Raw genomic sequence first — 22,309 nt, 5'->3', positions numbered from 1 at the left:
AATGTTCTTAAAATGATCTCTCTCCCTATCTGCTTGATCTATTTCTAATCAGGTAAATGTCCTGTGTGGTTTTTTTCATTAAAATGCTCTATTACCACCACCTCCCCCTAAAGAGCAAATTAAAAGGAGAGGAAAGGGAAAGAATTGCACTGAACACATCCACTCCCAAGTGCAAAAATCAAAGGCCTAGAGTTTGGTACAATAACAAACCAAGCAGTAGCTACAAATAAAGTTCATGCCACTCCACCCAAGGTTAATCTCAAAAGTAAAAAAATCTAAGGTTCAAATCTATAGATCTAGGGGGCTAAGCCACTTAAAACCAAAAACTGCACTATAACTTTATAGATCCCAATGAAATTTTGCTTGGCACATATTAACACATTGATATTTGACTCATGCAGGTAACACAATATATGTGTAGCTATTGCTTCTAGAGTCAAATTACTTCATATGAGGCTCAATTAAAAACCAACCCCCGGATGGACTATACAAACCCTAAACTTGTCACATATCCACCAAAACTAGAAAAGATGTCTGTTTAATTTACTTCTCCACCCACATCAACTTCATGTTGAAGAGATCACAAGATCAGTGTGAGTCAGACAAAAATAGGAAAAAAATATTATTGTGGGAAAATACAATGAATGCATCCCATGATATCAATTTTGATATATTCTATTGAGAACATTCGTCTTGATAATGATCACAATGGTTGCTGCAAATCCACAGTATATAAATGTGTATGCGTGATTAGGGTGTTCAGTGGGAAAATACAAAACATATATAAATTTCCTCACTTGAAATAGGCACATCAATCATCAGACATCTTCAAGCTCCAACTGATAAGATATATTAACAACAGTGAAGAACATATATGTTCTTCTTGTCAGGCGACAGAAGAAAATCCAAGTAATCAATGTCAATTTGATCTTATTAGCCTCATAATCCAAAGACTACACATGCTATTGAATTCACAAGTAGCATTGGGAAAGACATCATTGGAACATTAGAAATTTTATAAGGGATAATCCAATTTCGCAAGAATTTTTTTTTTTAATAATTTAGTTTGATAAAATAACAACCTCTCTAATCAAACATAAAGTCAGATAAATGCTTACATAGTAGGAGCGAGTCCTGGGAGCCGTGGTGGTGGAGGGATGGCGCCAACAATGTTTATTGGCAGTTTCGATGATGGAGATGCGAGGCTTTTGGTGTTTGAAAGGGGTGGCTTTCCTTGATTTGAGGAGTTTACCTTTATACACCATTTTCGGCTACAACAACCTTGTCAACAGTTGAGATAAGGGTCGACTATTGCAAACCCACGCGAAGCCAGAGCTTGAATGGCAAAGGGTAGCTGGCTTTTGAGGTGGCGATGCTCTATAAGGGGGGTTATGGCTAGGTCTGGGGCAGAGATTCGTTTGACAATGGCCAGCTTTGGGCAGAGATTCGCACAGCTTCAATTGAGAAGCAGATTGGAAAATCTCCTGGTTAAGCATGGCTCACCATGTGACTGGAATTTGAAGGGAGATTGAGATTAATGTTTTGAATATCGTACTGGACGCCGTACCGGTCAAGACACTGGAACAAAATATTTCGATACTGGTATCGTTTCGTAAACCGTTTCGAAATAGTTGATATATGAATAAATTATATTCCAAAATACTAATCTATATATGAATAAATTATATATAAATAAATTATAAATAACCTAGTTTGAATTGAGGATAAAAAAATGAGCTTATAGTTTGAAAAAATAAAAAACAAATTAAATGTCGAAATATTGGCTGGTACGGGCCGAAATACAGGCCGGTACAGGCCGAAATACAAGTTGGTATGACCGGTATTTGGGCCGGTACGAAATGTATGCAATACCTGTACCGGACCAGTGACCGGTATGGCATATTTCGATAGTACCAGCCGATACGGTACAATATTTGAAACACTGATCGAGATGGACGAAGGGAAATCCAGACTGAAGTGGAGGAAGGGAACGACATGGATGATTCGAATGGGTGGTTTATGAATCTGGGATGGTTTTTTTTCAAAGAGGGAGGAAGAGAAGTATTACGAGGGAAGGGGATCGCAAGGTGAAGGGACTTCTAATGCAGTGAGTGGTCTTTCTGATGAATAGTAGAGATTCTTTACTGAAATTTCTGAGATGAGATGTGTTTTTATTAATTGGGCATCTGGACACTATATCTCATCTCATGGACTGAAAAATCTCATCTCATATGTGTCACATCTCAGGTGCCAAACCAGCTTTGGGGTTTGTGATTGAAGCCCACCGATAGGCCTAAACAAAAAACCTGATTTGCACATTTATTTTATTTTTTCTAGTTCATCTTTTAGGAGGAAAAATGGTATTATTAAGCTCTGGTTAGATAGTAAAAATATTTAATCTCATCATTATAATTTTTTAAAATTTTCACACAAAATATAATAAACAATTTAACTTTTTAAATTCTCAAAATAATAATAATATTAATAATTAATATTCTAATAATATTTTATTTAACTTTTAATTTAACTCATATCATCTCAATTTACTATCCAAACAATATTTTAATCTTAACGTGAAAGAGCGTACATTCTTTCTTAATAATAAGATATTATTTTTTAAGAAGAGTAAGCAAAACTTTATCTAGCATTAGTGTGGCCAGAAGCATGCAACGTGCGTAAATGGTACAAAAAATGAATTTCATATTTTTAACTTGCACCAAGTACTCATCCAATGCTAGCATGGCCTTGGCCTTGTAACAATACAACAATAAATGAGATGGTAGTAATCTGCTTAGCAATTTCCAATTACAAACACATCACGTTTAGTTTAGGACAGTGAGAAAGGTAGCTTTATTTAATGTTGTAGCTTAAAACACAATCAGAGCTTGGCGAAAACAGGCTTTCTCTTCTGAGTATGTGCCGAGACTGCCTCCGTCAAATCATCGGAGACCAGCATTGCAGAGTTCCATGTGGCAACATAATCCAACCCCAGTTCCAAACTCAGGTCCCTGCTTCTTTGTAGCACCGCTTTTGTCCCTGTGACTGCTAGTGGAGACTTGGCTGCAATTCCTGCCACACATTTAAATAATAAATTTTTAACCATTATCCGCATTTTATCTGGTGTTCAATTTATTCAGAAACGCCCACAATTGTTATTTCTGTTTCCTAAAGCTAAATGCTTTACACTATCGCATAAAGACTAGACTGGGATTAAGAAACAAGGTTCTCATTGCCCATTTCAACAAACATGGTAACTTTGATTCTCTTTGCCATTGAAGATTATTGCTAGTCGATGCTTATGAACTTCAAATCATATAATTTCAATGAATCAGACGCATAAATCTTTCTGAAAATTTACTATTGGTGAGTGCCAATTTTTCTCTCTCGTTAATAAGCTCTTCAATTGACAGAAGACGCAAACGCATCACCCATCATAATCGAAGTTTACCTTCGGCAAGAAGTCCGACTTCTTTGTCCATTTCGCCTTTGGAACTGAAAATTTTGGATACCAGACCCATCTCCTTGGCTTCCGAACCCGAGAACCTCCGACCCGTAAGAGCCAACTCCATCGCGTTGCCGTACCCGACTATAGCGGGCAACCTCTGAAGCGTCCCGAGGTCGGCGGTTATAGCCAAGTCCACCTCCTTGACCGAGAAGAACGCGTCCTCTGTGCAAAACCTTATGTCGCAGGCGGTCAGGATGTCAACTCCACCGCCGATACACCCCCCATGTACGGCTGCGATTACGGGCTTCCGGCACCGCTCGACTGCGGTGACCGAGTCCTGGAGGAACTTGATATGTCGACGGAGCTTCTCTCCGGAGCGGCCACGGTCTCCGGAATGGGAGTTGACAGATCCCAGGGATGACAGGTCGATTCCGGTGCAGAAGTGTTTCCCCGCACCGGAAAGGACGATTAAGTTGACGTCTGGGTTTTGATCGAGGGCGGCGAGGGCTCTAGGGAATTCGGAGAAGAAGTCGGGAGAGAGAGCATTTCCATGGGATGGGCGGTTGAGGTAGAGGTGGAAGACGCGGGAGCTTGGAGTCTTCTGGACGATTTCTAGGGTTTTGAATTGCTCCATTGTTGTGCGTGTAATGGCTTATTCGCCGTTTGTATGGAGAGAAGAGAGAGTTTGAAAATTGGGAGTAAAGAGCTATTAAATTAAAATAATATTCAAAATCTACTAGATTTTATTTGTTCTCCATCATTCTAATTAAAATGTTAAAATATAATTATAATTCCTAACAACATTATATTATTCTTATATTAATCCATATAATGATGAACTAAAAAGTCTGAACTATATTTTATTATGAATCTTCAGTCTGAACTAGATATTGACGAAAGAACTAGGTAGGCATGCAAACTGGTTCGGTCCGGTTTTCAAGCTGTGTAGCGTTCCTCATATCATATGTTTACTAGATTCATTAAACGGTGTTTTAAGGTATTCTCGGAATAAAGCTTAGGCGATGCTCTCAACTAAGATGCCATTTAAGCTTTTAATTAATGTGATGCACTGAAAATACTAGCTACACAGTATTTATACACTTTACGATTATATGTACCATTACTTTAAATTAAAAGAGTTGTATGGAGAAACTTCTAGTTGCATCAAAGTTTCCATTTTGTATATTACACTCCTATTATTAATCATATCACGTCTCTTAAATACAAACCAAACAAGCTATAATTTACTAATATTGCTTGCAATGTGATGGGTATCGTCATAAATTAAGGTAGATATACATATACAAGACCTCATGCCTTTGTGTAATCAAATTGAGAAGTGTTTTAGTCACACAAAAATAAATCTATAAATTATATCAATTTATAAATTTAATTTTGTGAAATTTCTTTGTGATTGTAATACTTCTCAATTAAATTATTTGCACTTCTTATAAAATATTAATAATTCAATGGCAATCTCGACAGACCAAGGCTAGTCTAACTTGCACATTGCTCAAAAGTTTTGAGCATAGCAAAAAAAGCATTGCTCAGAATAATCGAGGAAGGTCATTCCGACCGATACATTGCTCGATAATTTCAAGCATCACAAGAAAATAAACATTGCTCGAGATAACCGAGTAAGACCATTTCAACTGACACATTGCTCGGTAGTTCTGAGCATTACAAGAAAATAAATATTGCTCGAGATAACCAAGCTAAGCCATTTCGACTGACACATTGCTTGATAATTTTGAGCATCGCAAGAAAATAACTCTTACTCAGAATCACTAAGCAAGTCTAGTCTGATGAATACACTAGTCAGTAATCCCTAGCAGTGCAAGAATTTAACCTTTGTTTGGGATTATCGATCAAAGCAAGTCCGACTGGCACATTGTTCAAAAATTTTGAGCATCACAAAAAATAACTCATGCTCGGAATCACTGAACAAATTCAATCTGACAGATACACTACTTGAAAATTCCAAGCATTGTAAAAAAATAACCCTTGCTTAGGAATTTCGGGATCACCGAGCAAGACAAGTCTGACTGACATACTACTGATCAGTTACATCATCTTCAACCAGACATATGTGCCTTGCACGTGAAATCTTTACTAGTATATACACATACATGCATGCAAACTAAATGAAAGATCAGAGCACTAAAAGGGCATGAAGAGCTAACTTTTGTCCATCTTTGTTTGCCATATCCTTTCATCTTTATCTATATGATTGAGCAATTAATGAAATTATTAATGCAATAGGAAAATGGGATGGCCCAACTCCATGTTACTTGACAACCAATTCATGACGATGATGAACTGATCATGAGCAAAACAATATCTGAAAGGTTACGTGTTCATCTACATTACGAGCTTCTTGAGGAAATCATACACGACTTATAAATTAAATTAAAGTACCCAATTAGTGGAATAACCCTTATAAAATATGCATATCCTTAAAAGAGAAAGATGAGACAGTCAAGAGCTGTGGCTATAAATTGCCTAATTCCAATCAGCATTACCAAACGAATCCCAACAAACCAGGTAATTATACAAACAAGAACACGTAGTACGAATTCTAGCAAGATGATGATCCTCATTATTTTCTATCGCTCGTCATTTTTTGTCGTATATATTACTTGTCATGTAAACACAAAAAAGAAGGCCATAGCTTTAAAAAGTTAAAAAGCCACAATGCGCGTGAATTGACATATAATATCACACGTAATCTTTTCATTTCCATGCAAACACAATCATTAACAAATAAAATATAAAAATATAAAAAATAAATTTAACGAGATTTGATATGATACGATATGATATATGATATTATAAAATTATTTTTATTAACTTTTTAAACGAAATAAAAGAAAAAAATGACGACAAACAACAGCTGGACGAAAGTGATAAAAAGCTTATGATCTTTGGTGTAAGATATGGGGAGAGGGAAGAATGACACTTTGAGTGCTGACGCAGCAAGAGGCTTTTCTTCCATTTTGGGGCTGAGAAAGAGATCAAATGTAATAGTAATAATTTTCAACGCGCGACTAAAAGGTATTTTGTGTTTGAGAGGTCACGTGAATCGAGTTATACGCCGGACAGCTGTGCGTTATGCATGTAACGTACAAATCTTGGTCCTATATGTTTTCTCGATCGAGGAGTGGATGGTCAGTATCGTTAAGTTAAAATGACCTAACAATAATGGAACCCGAATCTCCAAATTAAATCTTAAATTAAGAGTGAATTTGAATGTTGAGTTGAGTTAAGATAAGATAATATTGTTAGAATATTATTAGTTATTAATATTATTATTTAAAAATTTAAAAATTTTGAATTTAAGTTCTAAACGAAGCCTAACACTTTTGATATCAAATTAACTATAAAAAGATATTGACTTCATCAATGGTTTTATATAGACATTATGTTTAAGTTATGTTTAAGATATAAAAATATTATTTGTATACGTTTAGAATGTACAAATCCTTCGTAAATCTTTTGAAAAAATTGAGATATATTTAAAAAGTGTATTTTTCTATAATGGATCTCCATTTTTTTTTAAGGGCATGCAAAAGTCTTGTATGTCCTAGTTTTTATCTAGTATTACTTTTTTTTTTTGTAAGAAATTATTCTACTATTTATCTTAGATTTTATCATCTTTAATCATATATATTAGTACAACATATTTTTAAGTGGCTACATTAATAGATAATCATATTGATAAATATAATTAGAAGTTAAATAATTTAAGATAAAGAAAATACTTTAGTGCCATTTGACAAGGGATAGTTCTTTTTATATTATTAATGATACCAATTAAGTGTTCGGCACAAAGTCCCGACTAATCTTAGAGATGTATAGATCATCAGTAAGAAGTTTTCCACATATATTTCGAATAATTCAATAAAAAAAATCTCACGGTCTAATAAGTACCCCAACAGCGTAAATGCAAAGTTTCAAATCTAACACGTACATATGGTTATATGGCTGGCTCCAAGATCACTGTGTGGCTCCTGGGAGGTGACATGGGATCGATGGTTATCTTACACGTAATTGTGGCACACTGTGGAGAGTGGGAATTGCGATTGTGTGAATGATTTTATGGTACGCTACCTACCAATTCCCCACCTGTCATGAACCCAGAATGAGTTCAACACGCACACTCTTATGTTTCTCTATTTCCCCTGCCCTTTGTGTGCGCGGGGGTGTGTGTTTATGTGTATATGTAATTATATATATATATGAAGCTCCATGAGCTTTACTTGTTATTACCCATCCTCACCACACCTTTCACTGTCTGCATGAGATTGAGGGGTTGTTTCTGAGAGAGAGAGAGAGAAAGAGAGAGAGAGAGAGAGAGCTAGGGTTCTTAAAGCCCTGCCTTTGTTTTGAGTGAGGGGGAACATTCTTTTTGTTTATTTGACAGATACCATGACAATAATAAACAGTCAACACCCATTGGCATTTACCTTTGGCATCGTAGGTAAATGCTATATACATGCTGATGTTATCTCTCATCGATCGCCCTATATTATGAAGTTCATCATCTCTTCTAAAAATATATAGATAGCATAATTTTGATAGCTTTTTCCAGACGGCTAAAGTCATCACCAGTTTTACTTAGTTCCGGCCATAACCAATTATGGTCTCTAGTCTTATTTTTGTTCTACTTCTTCATCTTTTGGCCCTTCTTCTCCTTATCCTTCTTCTTCTTCTTCCTTGGTTAATCTCTGAGTTAGTTTTTACTCAAAAGTTGTAAGATTTTTGTTCACTTTCCTGGACAGTACTATCGGCCTAGTTGGTGATCATGCACCTTAATTCCTCATTCTAAGACCAAAAATGTCTGTATTTTATTTCCATAAATGAATGAATATCATAAACTATTAGAATTAATCAGTCATCGTGTATGCATTTTATTGAATTTTGTTGATCTGTATTAATGTTGCTGGTAATGAGTTGTTCATCGAGTGTGTCTTTACGTGACCTATTTTATTATACAAAGATACTTTGAGAAATTTCCAAAAAACTAATCCATCAACTTTTGTTACTCTCTTCAATGCTAGGTAACATTATCTCAGTCATGGTATACTTGGCTCCAGCGTAAGTACTATTTTTTTTTGGTGTCATTTCTTCAGAAAGGATTTAAGAAATACATATACATGATACCACTGTGATTATTAAATTATGTTGCAGGCCAACATTTTATCGAATTTTGAGAAAAAAATCAACCGAAGGTTTCCAATCGCTTCCTTATGTGGTGGCATTGTTCAGTGCCATGCTTTGGTTGTACTACGCATTACTCAAAGAAGATGCTGTACTTCTCATCACCATCAACCTATTTGGATGTGTCATAGAGATTATCTACATCAGCATGTTCATTACTTACGCGCCAAAGGCTCCCAGGGTAAGCAGCAGCATCATCGTCATCATGATCATATATTAATATTGTTTTTATCGATAACTATATATGGTTTTATTTTTCCATTTCTGTGTTCTAATTTGATGTTGAATTTTCATTGACTGCAGAAGTTGATTCTCAAAATGTTTGCTTCTATGAACCTGGGATTGTTCTCCTTGATCGTTCTTACTTCACACTTTCTAGTGAAAAACTCATACCGTGTCCAAGTTCTGGGATGGATATGTGTTGTAGTTTCCGTGGCTGTATTTGCAGCACCCTTGAGCATTGTGGTGAGTTAGAGCATTTATAACTAAGAAACTTTTTCACCTTATAATTTTCTTCAGTTTCGTCTTTAACTTCTTTTTTTTTTTTTTTTTTGCAGGCACAGGTAATTCGAACTAGGAGTGTTGAGTTTATGCCGTTTAGTTTGTCACTTTTCCTCACATTGAGTGCCATGATGTGGTTTGCTTATGGTCTGTTTCTGAAGGACATCTGCGTTGCGGTAAGACTCGATCGATCTTCGTTATCAAAGATCTTTCCCTGTTTCATGTTACCTTTCAGACCTGAATTAATTTTCATATTTCTTTGTTATGTGTACGCATGTAGCTCCCAAACATCCTGGGTTTCGTGTTGGGGCTGCTACAGATGCTGCTGTACACAATATACAGGAACACCAAGAAGGTTATAGATCAGGAGAAAGAAGTACCGGAGCAGACTAAAGATATTGTACTGATATTTAGCACGCTAGGGAGTTCTGAAGTTTATCCGGTGGATGCTCAGCCAGATGCCAGTGGCGGTGGGGATGATGCGAACAAAGATGCAAAGAAGCCTGAACAAACAGAGGACCATCAGAAAAGCAAGGAAACCGGCCCCGGCCATGACCTCAAAGCAATTGAAAACGCAGTGTAATTCGCATCTAGTCATGTCATGGAACTTGTTTAGAGCACAGCACTGCTCTTCTCAAAAGTGCCTTTCTATGTCTGCCTCACGCTGCAGTTTTTGTTTTCCTCTCTCTCTCTCTCTCTCTAGTGTACGGCACGTGATTTCTATCTTATGTATGAATCAAACGAATAATGTTCATCGTTGTTGATCTTATTCCACATAACCTTGTGATATATAGATCGGAAAAAATAAATAAAACTAGTTTGTTTTTGTTTTTGTTTTAATTAATTAAATCCACAATTAAGAAGTTGTTAACATGTCCACACAAAAACTCGATTGAGCTGCGGATGAACGGCCTTTAAACCCAACAGATCAAAGGTCATGGCATTCTTTTTCCCCTTTTTATTTTCTTGATGATGTTTTGTTGTTTTGTCTCTCTTCTTAAACAGGAAGTCCATTAAATCAGATTTCTCGAATCCCTTTAGATTTTATCACAAGCCTCTTGTCTAACACCACCAATTCGAGCTAATTGGCAAACCCAGAATAAGTCATGATGACTGAATATTGACGTTGGACAGCTCGAATACTGACGATAATAATAGAGGCAAACGAGAGTAAGCATCAGAGAGCAATGGAAAAATATGGATAATAGAACGAGAGCAGATACAAGTAACATGTGTAACAGTGTAGCCAGTCAATTATTTTGATAAGTTGCTCAAGAAGAAGTAACAAACATGTTTTCTTTGTTCGAAGAAAACCTACAAGAGCTAGAAGAAAGCACATCAAATGACTAGACGTGTTTACTCTCAAAATTTCTAAATACGTCCCTTCTCCTACAGATATTTTACTCTTTTTTTTTTTCTTCTTTTTTCTTCCCCTTCTTCAAGTTCGATAAAAAAAAGGTGGGGGGGTGTGTAGGGAATGTTTGGGCACCAAGTCCTCTTGCAATTACCCCCATCTACTCTCTCTCATTGGTAAGAAATGGCTAATAAGCTTGAATGGCACCAGGTAAGAGATACATCAGATTCCAACATTTCTTCACCTGGTCTTTTGAGACGGTTGGAATACAGCCAAAGTGGAACATGGTAACCCTGAGTGCACACCGACACTAAGCATTCTTCCCATCAAAACTGCCTTGTGCAATTTGTCTTCTCTTCTCTCGCCAATTCTCTCCCCACATCTTGGCCTCAGCAACAGCACGTTCTCTATCTAAATCCCTGTTTAACATTCTTGCAGTTTCTCTAGGGGAGTCCTCTTTCTCAGACCCTTCGAGGTCCCACCTATGACCAGATCCTCCACCTTCCTCATTCTTTAATATCCTTCCACCTCTCTCGTCTCTGTCTCTTCTTTCATCCTTATCACCAGAACCTCTATGGCCGTGAGCATAAGTTGTATTAGGGTCATATGCCTGGTTTGCCAGATATGAGAGGGCAGTGACTACATCCCCAATGAGAGGGCGGGCCGCAGCCTGTTCTTGGATGCACATGGATGCCACGGCTAGAGCCTGGTAGAGGCCCCGCATTGGATACCTTCCTTGTAGCAGTGGATCAGCAAATTTTGAAAACTTTCTACGGTCATTGAACAATGGACGTGCCTGCATACACATGGAAACACCATCACTACACCCTTTCCACATAAGTGGGGAGAGTCTAGGCGTGCAAGACCCATAATAAGACTAGTTTAGGTGACTACACAACAAGAAATTAAGAGGATTACCCATGCAATAAGATTCTGTTCTCCATGGGGTCTGGTGCTATCGATGGCCTTACGTCCGGTAATCAGCTCTAAAAAGACTACCCCAAAACTGTAGACATCAGACTTTACTGTCAATTGTCCAGTCATGGCATATTCAGGAGCACAATAACCGTAAGTGCCCATTACCCTGGTGGAAACATGTGACTTGTCTCCAACGGGACCGAGCTTTGCTAGTCCAAAATCAGAAAGCTTTGGTTGATATCCTTCATCAAGTAAGATGTTGGATGACTTGAAGTCCCTATAAATAATTTGAGGATTTGCTTTGTCATGCAGGTATTCCAAGCCTTTGGCTGCACCAGCAGCTATTCTCATCCTTGTGTTCCAATCTAGTGGTTCCTTATCAGGTGGAAGATCTGCAGAAAAATCAATATACTATTGATGATAAGTCACTAAAATTGAGTATGTTGATTTTGTAATAATTAGCATAATATTATCAATCATAGGTAAGAAAAAGTAATTCATTAACTTACACCACCCAGCTGAACGATTTTCTTTTTCTTTTTCTAATTTGAAAGCATAAAAAAGAAAAGTTAATGAGAGTATACAGTTGAAATTGTGAATTTGCATGCCTCATCTGCATCCAATTCATCAAACAGAATTCGTGCTCAGGGATTCATAATTAAGTTCCAAAATTATCCAAGCACGTGAGTGCACTAGCAATAAACATGTTTTCCTATTTGGAAAATCAAGCATTAATAAGACAAATTTTGAGACACCATAAAGCATGAGATGGTAAATCCTTTTCGTACGTGGTGTTTTTTTTATAAGAGAAGTCCTTTTTCTTATAGAATACATTTTCTTAAGACTTCAGTGAAAAGGAAACAGGGTTGGATAATTGAGTGGTGAGAATATCAATTGCCGAGACATCTGAGCCCCATCAGCAGTTCTCAAATAGTTATCTCACTGAAATCTCAAGCCCTTGGGCTGTAATATGCAGTCTATCAAAGCTTCAAATATCCAAAAACAAAAAACAGAATTTTTAACAGAGGAGACCAATGTGGTGACTTCCTTGACTTTTGAGCAGATAGGAAAAGAACTACCTAGCACACAAAAAGCCCAAAGAAAAATATTTCAAATCCATTTACGACCTCAATTAGCCAGTACTGTTATTAGCAATCCCTTGGAAGATGGTCCAAAACTCAGGTAAACAGTCATTAATCGAAGATCTCAATTGCAACTCAGCCCATCCCAATAACCCAGAATATATCTTTTGGCCCATCTAACAAGATATTAATTAAGCCTAACATATGGAATTTGCAAATCAAGCAAAGATTGTATTAATTAAATCTAGAAAATGAGCAAGAATAAGAAAAATGACAGACAGGTTGTTAGAAAACAGACGAGTCCTCGATAGCACAAGGAGTTTAGAAAAGAGAAGAAATACGGGGGATGCTAAAGCAGAAAATGAGCACACTTGAACTCCTATTTTGTCTCCCAAGGTGAACAACTTATACTTAGACATACACCACACAAGTTGTAAATGCGGAAAAAAATCCTTAAAGGTAACTAGATTCATACCATATTCTACTTCAGTGCAAGAGAGCACATAACAGGAGAAAAAGAAAATAACTACATCAGATCATTGGGCCAACATTGGTTTTTGATTGAACATCTCAGGTAGGGCTATTCATAGAATTTCAAGGAATCCAATTCCTTCTTATCTTATATTTACCATTCCTCTTATTATCATCCGTTAAGAAAGATATTTCCAAGTCATTCTATGCTATTGTTCATAATTTGTACTTTTCTTCTTTTTAAAGCTCTCCTGACTCAAACCATGATTTCTCAAGATCATTGTCCCTCAGATGCAATTACCATGGCCAGGGCACTAATGCTCAAGTTTTCAAAAGAAAAATACTTGTATAACTCAACAATCAAAAGTTGCACTAAAAAAACAAACCAAGTGAGGCCAGCCTTCTGATCAGAGAAACAGAATAATAAGCAACCAGAAGTTACCATGAAGGTGATCTTCTAGAGAACCCATGGACATGAATTCATAGACAAGAAGCCGCTGATCCCCATCAGCACAATAGCCAATCAAATTCACTAGGTTAGGGTGATGTAGAAGGCTAAGCATGAGAACCTCCACCAGAAACTCCCTGTTACCCTGAAGACCATTTCTATCCAATTGTTTAACAGCAACAATCTGCAGAAGACAAGAAACAGAGTAAAGGAACTATATTATAAACCTGGTTTTCATTCACTAATCTCCAAGCCATGTAAGATTAGGGTGAGCTTCCTTATATTTAACAGCAATAGGCAGCTTCCAAAAGAATTCAGGAGCTGCTAGAATTGGGGTATGTCAACTTCCGTATTTTAATCACTGTTTTTTATAAGAAACAAAGGCACAGAAGGTCCTACCGGGAGTCAAACCCAGGTCGCTGGATTCAAAGTCCAGAGTACTAACCATTACACCATGGAACCTCCATAACCTCAGTATTTCAATCACAACATAAGCATAAATTAATCATTTAACTTATATCATCTATGACATCTATCTTTATATTTCCTCCTTAAAAGTAAATAGAAAAGCAATATGGGAAGGTAAGTGATATGCTAGGCACTAATAAACTGTGAAGGAAACTCAAAAGGCCACATAATTTTCAAAGCCATTATGAAATTCTGTTCGATTTTTGAAAGGGAAAAAAAAGGAACCGTAAGATCACCCAAGTTGAACATTGCTTACATTTCCTCATTAGAGGGGACTCAATCAATTGCTATTTCTAGAGATGATTATGACCAGTCCAATTTGAATTTTCGTTTTGGGAGCATATTAAAGTATCCTATTTAACATAATTTATATATGACAAACACATTATTGGAAGCAAACAACAATAAAAGAGTTTACCTGACCAGTGGTCTCAAGTCGGCCCTTGTATACACGTCCAAATCCCCCTTCCCCTAAGAAGGACTCTGGCCTGAAATTCTTCGTTGCAGCTGCAAGCTCACGAAAAGTGAATGTTTGAGCAGCAATATTGACACCAGGATGGACGCCAGGCCCATCCTTGGGACCAAGTGATTCCTTTTTGTACCCTACATTGCTTCGTGATTTAAATCTGTCAGCTCCTACAAATTCCATATAACAAAGAAATGCAGGTCCATAAGAATCACACAATTCCCAACTAGACACTCAGGGAGCATAAAACTGTTATTATAACTAAATTGGTACAGATTAAAAAGACGATGAAATCCAATTCTCAAGTGCAAGAGGAAGAGAAGTCCATTAAGCTATACCAACTAATATTCAATCACTCCGCTCAACTTGATCAATTCAAATCATAGGCATCTCCTGTGTATTGGTCATACACTTATCTGAAGCCAAAATTTCAACAGAGCTAATAACCATTCAGATCGACTAAAACAATCAAATTTATCATAAGATCTCAATTTTCAAAAGTAAGGATATTACCTGGATCGAAATCTGGTGGGGTCTACTTAAACAACCCCCCAAAAAATGAATTTTCGTAATCCTCATCGAAATGATTAATCGTGTAATGAAACACTAAACCAAATTTATGAGAACAGGCATCATGAACACAAATTATTTGAAAACATATATAAATCAGAAATACCCAGATCAGATCAGCGACCACATGCCAGATACACACGCATAAATACGAAGTGAAATTAACAAGAGTTAAAAATAAAAAGGAGAACAAGAACAAGAACTAACCAGAAGGCAATCCGGAAAAGGCAGAAGGGACCATGGGCCGGACTTGCTTTCGATCATCGCTTACCTTCTCGGGATTCAGCTTTTCCTCCTCCTTCGAGTCGAAACACGGAAAGCAGCCCATCCCCCAAATCAAATAAAAAATCCGGCTTTTAAAAATCCTTTCAGTCCAAAACAGAAACAAACATCAGACGCACCCAAGCTCAATCTGCTGGTTCATATTCAAATCCGATTATAACCAATATCCCATCACATCGACATCCAGATTTATGGATATCTTCCACTCTGTCTCTCTCTATCCCCCAACCTCTTCTCCATCCGATCAGTTTGAAGACGAATATTTCAACGGAAAAAAGACAAAGCGAGTGAATCCAAGTCCCATTAAACACCAACAACAACGATCACAAAGAAAAGAAAAATAGTTTTTTTCTTTTAAAAAAAAATGAATGCTACAAATAAAACAGAGCAGGGAAGGAGCCGGCCTTGTCTTCGGCTTTGTTTACACTTTCTCTACGTCTCAATGCACACACTGCAATACACACGCACACACCCCCACCTTATACCAATCTCTCCCCCTCTCTTGCTGGCCTCAGCTCTCAGTCCCCACCCTCTCAGTTTGACCAAATTAAATATGGAATTTCTGTGCGCGTCTCTATTAGTCTTTCTGATTTTTTTCCCTTCTAGACAATAATACCTTATCCTTTTACTGCTAAAAAACTATTTTTTTTAGTATATAAATGGTTTACAATTTTACTATTTTACCCTGTAATATTTTATTCTCTTTTATTTCCCTGATAAAGCAGATATTTTGGTTGTAAGTTGATCCATAAGTTGCTTTAAAACAAAAAAAAAAACATTAAAGTTAATCCATCAGTGAAGAAGGAATATACTTTTTTGTTTTTTTTTACAAATATGTTATACATCGGCTATTATTTATCTCATACTCTATACTTAATATAGTTTTTTTTTTTTTTTTATATATGTAGACCCATCACAAAGCCCTCTCTCGCCTCAAACTCTCTATCATCGAACTTTAACCTCTCTTTCTTCAACTCCCTCTCTCTTTTTAAGGGAGGGAGAAAAATGTAAAACTGGTTCATTTGTTAGTAAATCTGGTTCACACGTAAGGTGTGAGTATAAAATTTAACACAATAACTGATGAAAAGATTTATTTTTTAAAAATTTTTACTCTTAATCTGATTTTCTTATCACACGACACGTGAAGGCTGACATGGTAAACCCGGTCAACCCGGTCACGTGAATGAGACGTTTGGATTTAAAGATGACTTCAGATGACTTGAGATGAGCTTAGATGAGTTGAGATGGATTGTGAATAGTAATGAGATGAGTTGTGAATAGTAGTGAGAGTTGTGAGTTAAAGTTGCTGAATAGTAATAAATCTATCCTCCCCATCTGAGAACTTCCTCTCCCTGTGAGTCCCAATTGCGATTTGAGAAATCATCAGTCTCTCTCGTGACTGTTTCATCTTCCCCCATCAGAAAAATCAACACTTTCTTATTTGCTAATTTCGAACCAAACGCAACCGCATTTGTCGTGCCAGCTAAGATTTTCCCAGCCAGATTATAGTCTACTTGCCACGGCATATTTGCAGCATCAAAAAAGCTTGGAGCCATAGTGCGTGCATTTGGTTTCTTGTAAGGCTTCCTGTGGGAGACTAAGAATTATAAATGATTTTATAGAATATAATTGCTAAGGTTCCGGTGTCTTGAAGAAAATTTGTCTAAGGAATGAAAGGGAAAATGTGGAATACAAAGCTACAAAATATTCAAGTTCGTGTGGAAGACTTTTCTACTCGGTTTGCTCGCAAAACTTGAGACTTTGGTGTGTGCATTTGGGTTCTCGTATTTCTCTAAGAATCGGGTCAAGACCAATGCAACATGAGGATTTTGCTCCTCTCGTTGGGGGAAATCAACTTCCCGATTATGCCATTTTCTCTTGTGAAACCTAAAGCAAAGAGGAAGAGAAGGCTGGAAATTGGGGAAGGGAGGGTAAGAATAAGAGCAATTTTTGCTGTTTCACATACATCTTCAGACCTATTAATTTATATGCCAATATACTTGGAGTTTCTGCGTATCCTTTTACAGGTAAATCCTTTAGAGACCAACTTTCATAAGATTACTTACATCATGAGGTTCCAGATACCACTTTACAAACTCATCTTTTCACTTGAGAATCAGCAATCAAGAAAGAAGTGACTTTCTCTATTATCTCTATTATCAGATAATATTAGCCTAAAACTAATGTGCCTCAAATATGTCAATTTATTCAAGGATAGTGCAATGCTATGCTGTGCCTGATAACTATTTCGTAAATTCAAAAATAATAGCACTCCCCAAGGAAGAAAACTCTAAGGTCTCTGAACACTCAAGATCCATCTCCATGGAATCAGTGGGCTGTATCTCATAATGGACACCATCCAACTCCTGTCTGATGGTTGGGTTCTCGTCGATCGGTCGTAGCTTTCTCATCAGAGATCCCAAGATGGTGGCGGTGAAGGTTGGCAGAGGAAGAATGCGGGGGAGGGGGGACCAAATTTGAAATCCACCCTGTTCTGATTTGGATATGATACGGGTGTTTAGGGTGTAAAACTAAATGTATCGTTTAATTAAAAAATAAATAAAAACCATATCACCAATTTGGTGTGGTGTATGGGACAAGAGGCAGATGAGTAGCTTTTCCCTTATTTTTTTCTTTATTTTAGTGTAATGACATACCAATTAATGTTTTACAGCTCGTATCTAAACAATTACAATTCTGCTGGGTACAAACGGGACGTGCAAGCGGCAGGTAATCGAGTCTTACGTGGAATAAAATAATAAAACAAAAGCTGATCGGTTGGTGGACGGTTCCATGTCTCTCTCTCTGGGTGCTTTTCGATGTTCCCCATCTCAGGCACTTGCACTCAAAGAATTAGTCCAAAAGCCAGCATCTTGCCCTGACCCCTTTATAAGCTCCTTCAGACTTTTTGGAAGAAGTAAATTGGCCCTTATTACGCTGCATCCTGAGAGCAACCTCTTGACGAACACTATATCTTTCTTATCGAAGCATCGCTCTTTTCTCTTCTGCCGGAACTTATTCAATGAAGCTGCTCCTTGCGGTTGACTACACTTTACAAGTACTCCATCACACCACCCCTCTGGTTCTGAGGCAACATCTCCGCTTGTGGGCCTGAAGATAGTTCGCATCCACCTAGAAGCAGCAACACTGCTTGAACCTTATCGGGGGTAACAGAGTCGAATACATAAACTTGGCCTGGAAACGAGAGCATGAGCTGGCTGGTGCCGTCGTGACACTAAATCACCATCTCCGAGGCTCCACCATCACTACCACCATGACTGTACACAGCGTCAATAGTGACGTCATCGACGACACTGCCTACTGAGTCGGCATCGTCGTCAATTAAGTGGTCTTCGTAGCGAATGAGGGAATTATCGATTGACCGGCGCCGGAAATGTCGTCGTCCTCGGCTGCCGCAAAGATCTGATTGGGCATGTTTAGGGTCTATGAGTGTCCGTACATTGGGATTTTCGTAATTGAAGCGAGTGTAGATGGGGCATTACAGAGGCAAACGTGCGGAACAAAGAAAACCTAAATCTAGGGTTGGGAAAGGGAAATTGAAAGGGCCAAGGCTTGTTCACACCATAATGGATAGTTGGAAGGGGTGAGTCGAAGTGTAATGAAATTTCTAACATTGAGTGAAAGTGATGTCATGCTTGGCTTGGTTGGAGTACTGTGTTGAAGAGCTGTGAGTGTTTGGGTGTTGTATGTCAAGTGCTCACTACTTCCGAGCTGTGAGTTGTCAATAACCATCACCGTAGAAATCGCCTTCCTTTAACATGGAAAGCAGATATTCGTCTCTCAAGTCGTGCAGGCCCAGCAGAGCGGAGTTCCTCTTGAGGCTATCGAAGGTGATGATCACTTTGTCGTCGTCCACCAACAGATCAAAGCCGTTGCACAGCTCAACTATCAGGCTGTCCCCACCGAGCTTGTAGGCCATGGTCGGTAAGAAATCTTGGAACTGGCTTTCCGGGTTTTGGGATGCCATTGCAATTTATTGCTAGCACACAGACGAGGAGGGAGGGAGAGAGAGAGAGAGAGAGAGAGAGATGAGTTATTAATTTGGGATGAAATTATTAGAAATGTGTAAAGGGTAGGAGCAGGATGAGGAGGGAGTTGAGATTTCGAAGAAGGAGAGGCCATGGAAGACAAGTAAGGTACAGATCATACACGAAGAGAGAAGGAAAATGAAAACACTGACGTGGCCTCGCCGATTGCAAGCCGTTTACACCATCCGTTTGCAAGAAGCATTTTTCAAACAATTAATACAAGGGTGTCACTTTATTTAAAATAAATATTAATTTTACAAAATTACCATCCTTTATATAAAGTTGGGGTCATTTTTCTGTTTGGACTACCGACGTATCGACATAATAACTGGGGATGATTAGAGAAAGAGATGTAATAAGAATTTGATGAATAATGATAAGATAATTTATTAATAGTAGTGAGATATTTTGTATTAAATATTTATTAGATTTTAAGAAAAGAGAGAAAAAAAAAAAATTGAATAAAAAATATTATAAAGTTAAAATATTATTATAATATAATTTATTTTTAAGATTTGAAAAGTTGAACTGTTTGAAAATTTGATAAAGTTATAATGATTAGTTTGAAAGTATTTGTATTTGAATGATATTTGAAAATAAAATAAGATGAGATAAAATAAAATGAAATAAAATGAGATGGGATGTGATGAGATAAAAATTGTTTCAAAACGTCCCTAAATGTATTTTATTATTTTTATTCAAAATATTTTTTTATATCAACATTTACATCAATTGTAGAATGTAAGCGTTAAAATATCCTAAATTTCAAATATTAGTTCCATCTTCAATCCAAAAATTGTCCTTACATTCAAAGTTTTGCTTTTGAAAAAGAGAAAAACAGAGAAGAAATAGGGAATATCGAACAAACTGCATCATTTTGTTATATGATATGAGATGAAATTAAAGTTAAAATTTAAATAAAATAATATTATAATTTAATTTTTTAATATTATTTTTATTTTAGAATTTGAACAAATTGAATTCTTTACTGTATTTTGTATAGGAATTTAAAAAAAATTATAATGATTAGATTAGATAAGATGAGATGTTTTGTGTAACTAAACAAGGCCTAAAATATATACATGAAGTTCTTGCTTTCAAATTATTGAAAATATCTATAATTTTTTGTAATTTTTTCTGAAAGTTCTGAGCTTTAAAACGATTGGTAGATCTCTCTTTATAGATTTGGGAAACAAAAAATGTTTAGCAAAACCCTATATATATATATATATATATATATATATATATATACACACATATATACGATTTTTTCGGAGAAATATATGGGTTTCTTTAATTAATGTGCATTATGAGGGTATTGCTTACTTTTTTTTTTTTTTTTATGTTTGAATTTTGGGAGGACGCCCAGTAAGAAGGGAATTTTTAAAGAATTAGTCCATATATAATTCTTGAATAGAGACCGTTTATACAAGTATATACAACTATGTTTAAAAAAATTTTAAAATTATAATAATATCTTTTTTAAAATGATATTTTTTTTCCTTTTATCAGTATTCATAAATGCGACTGCACACGCAATCTCTTTTCAAAACTATAAATAGAATTTCTTATTTTTAAAACCTCTTTAGAAGCTATATATAATCCTATTAAAAGGAAAGGTGGGTTATTTTTATATAGATTTTAACAAATCATGGAATTGGTTCTATGCAATACAAAATTTGCCAAAAAACAAAAAATTTTGAAACTGATTATGTTATTCATTGTTAACCTAATTATGTGATTAATTCATTAATTAATATCCCTTAAATTCCTTGTTTTATACCCAATTAAGTATAATCATAATTAGAAAATGCATGCATGCATTTTCTCCAAATTCCTCTAGCTATCAAACTAATTAGAGCGATCACTTCTATTGCATTAAGGAATCATGCATGTTGCAAATCAAGCCTACGCTAAAAGAATCTTTTATACATTTATATATATATATATATATGTATTTCTGGATTTCAATATGAGATATCAGATTAGATATTCACCAAATCATAGTCATATATATATATATATATATAAGATTAACTAATTATGTAATGTTGAATCCCGTTTCTCTAAGCTTTTTAATTCATTTCCTTCTAATTGGTTTTTCTTTCTCCATCTAATTTATATTATATGCTGATTTCGTCCCATTTAAATTTTATTAAAAGTGATGTTTATTATGTGGGGCCTAATGCAGGTACAAATTGTTTTCATAATTTATTTATTTATTTCATAAAAGTGATGTTAGGTCTCGTTTATATTCACAGTCTATCTTAATTCATCTTAATTCATCTCACTACTATTCAATAACTTTAATTCATAAATCTTATTACTATTTACAACTCATCTCACTATTATTCACAATTTATCTCAACTCAACTCTTCTTCGAATCTAAACCACACCTAACATGTAAAAAACACAAATCACGTGTTGAAACAAATACGCGTGAACTCCAACATACACGTTTTGCCTTCAAACTTTTGAACTTTCTTTGAGATTATTTGGAATAACGTGCCACCGACGATTGCAATATTTCTAAAGCAAATATGACGGTAGTTCTTCATGCATGCAAATGCTTGGTCGACTTAAATTAGAATTTAATATATATTGTACAAGCTTGCTAGCTAGCTAGCTATATATGAAAACACAGTAGTACATGAATATTTATCATCCCACTAGAGGAGAAGGTTCCAGTGTCATTGTCAATCAAAAAGATATATTGTATTTAAATGAGTAAAACCAACTTTTTGAACCATATTGTATATAATATTATCATACCACTGATAGTGCATGGGGCGGGGTGGAGAGTCTGGGAACGATATTAATTTGTGGAAAAAAGATTGTCAACTTAAGTACTACTATTTTAGCGTTCTTCATAGACAAATAGAATAAGAAAGCTTTGTAAGATTAAACTTCAATTTTTTAGAAATTAACGTTCATTACAAGAGAAATGGTTTGATGAATCATTTCGTCTCAAAAAATCCCATTTTTGTCTATAAATTGTCTCAAAAAGCCTTTCTCAAGAGTTTTTTGGAATGAA

General features: G+C 36.1%; 3 protein-coding genes and 1 pseudogene across 3 annotated transcripts; 1 reads left to right on the top strand and 3 right to left on the bottom strand.

Annotated features, from left to right (window-relative positions):
• Window positions 1–2,677: 2,677 nt before the first annotated feature.
• LOC109004779 (delta(3,5)-Delta(2,4)-dienoyl-CoA isomerase, peroxisomal) lies at window positions 2,678–4,178 on the bottom strand. Its single transcript, XM_018983452.2, has 2 exons — window positions 3,449–4,178; window positions 2,678–3,069 (listed from the first exon to the last, which is right to left on the bottom strand). Exons 1-2 carry the CDS (start codon window positions 4,077–4,079, stop codon window positions 2,879–2,881), a joined length of 822 nt encoding a protein of 273 aa, XP_018838997.1. The 5' UTR covers window positions 4,080–4,178; the 3' UTR covers window positions 2,678–2,878.
• Window positions 4,179–7,703: 3,525 nt separating this feature from the next.
• On the top strand, window positions 7,704–9,940 carry LOC109004781 (bidirectional sugar transporter N3-like). Its single transcript, XM_018983454.2, has 6 exons — window positions 7,704–7,925; window positions 8,506–8,542; window positions 8,636–8,846; window positions 8,969–9,130; window positions 9,223–9,342; window positions 9,447–9,940. Exons 1-6 carry the CDS (start codon window positions 7,874–7,876, stop codon window positions 9,747–9,749), a joined length of 885 nt encoding a protein of 294 aa, XP_018838999.1. The 5' UTR covers window positions 7,704–7,873; the 3' UTR covers window positions 9,750–9,940.
• A 452-nt stretch (window positions 9,941–10,392) lies between these two features.
• Window positions 10,393–15,769, bottom strand: LOC109004780 (serine/threonine-protein kinase PBS1-like). Its single transcript, XM_018983453.2, has 5 exons — window positions 15,151–15,769; window positions 14,326–14,543; window positions 13,434–13,623; window positions 11,439–11,830; window positions 10,393–11,316 (listed from the first exon to the last, which is right to left on the bottom strand). Exons 1-5 carry the CDS (start codon window positions 15,269–15,271, stop codon window positions 10,831–10,833), a joined length of 1,407 nt encoding a protein of 468 aa, XP_018838998.1. The 5' UTR covers window positions 15,272–15,769; the 3' UTR covers window positions 10,393–10,830.
• A 2,309-nt stretch (window positions 15,770–18,078) lies between these two features.
• On the bottom strand, window positions 18,079–18,900 carry LOC109004772 (annotated as a pseudogene).
• Between the last annotated feature and the right edge of the window lie 3,409 nt (window positions 18,901–22,309).

The sequence above is a fragment of the Juglans regia genome, chromosome 16 (genome assembly GCF_001411555.2).
Source record: "Juglans regia cultivar Chandler chromosome 16, Walnut 2.0, whole genome shotgun sequence".
Classification (NCBI taxonomy): Eukaryota; Viridiplantae; Streptophyta; class Magnoliopsida; order Fagales; family Juglandaceae; genus Juglans; species Juglans regia.
Note: the sequence above shows the minus strand (reverse complement) of the source record. Positions and strands in the feature narration are given on the sequence as shown.

Coding starts and splice junctions, on each gene's coding strand:
- LOC109004781 (XM_018983454.2), top strand. CDS start 7,874: ATGACAATAATAAACAGTCAACACCCATTGGCATTTACCTTTGGCATC. Junction 9,131..9,222: donor CAGCACCCTTGAGCATTGTG/GTGAGTTAGAGC, acceptor TTTTTTTTGCAG/GCACAGGTAATTCGAACTAG. Junction 9,343..9,446: donor TGAAGGACATCTGCGTTGCG/GTAAGACTCGAT, acceptor GTACGCATGTAG/CTCCCAAACATCCTGGGTTT.
- LOC109004779 (XM_018983452.2), bottom strand. CDS start 4,079: ATGGAGCAATTCAAAACCCTAGAAATCGTCCAGAAGACTCCAAGCTCC. Junction 3,070..3,448: donor AGTCGGACTTCTTGCCGAAG/GTAAACTTCGAT, acceptor AATGTGTGGCAG/GAATTGCAGCCAAGTCTCCA.
- LOC109004780 (XM_018983453.2), bottom strand. CDS start 15,271: ATGGGCTGCTTTCCGTGTTTCGACTCGAAGGAGGAGGAAAAGCTGAAT. Junction 14,544..15,150: donor CTTTTCCGGATTGCCTTCTG/GTTAGTTCTTGT, acceptor TGGAATTTGTAG/GAGCTGACAGATTTAAATCA. Junction 11,831..13,433: donor TCTAGAAGATCACCTTCATG/GTAACTTCTGGT, acceptor ATTTTTCTGCAG/ATCTTCCACCTGATAAGGAA.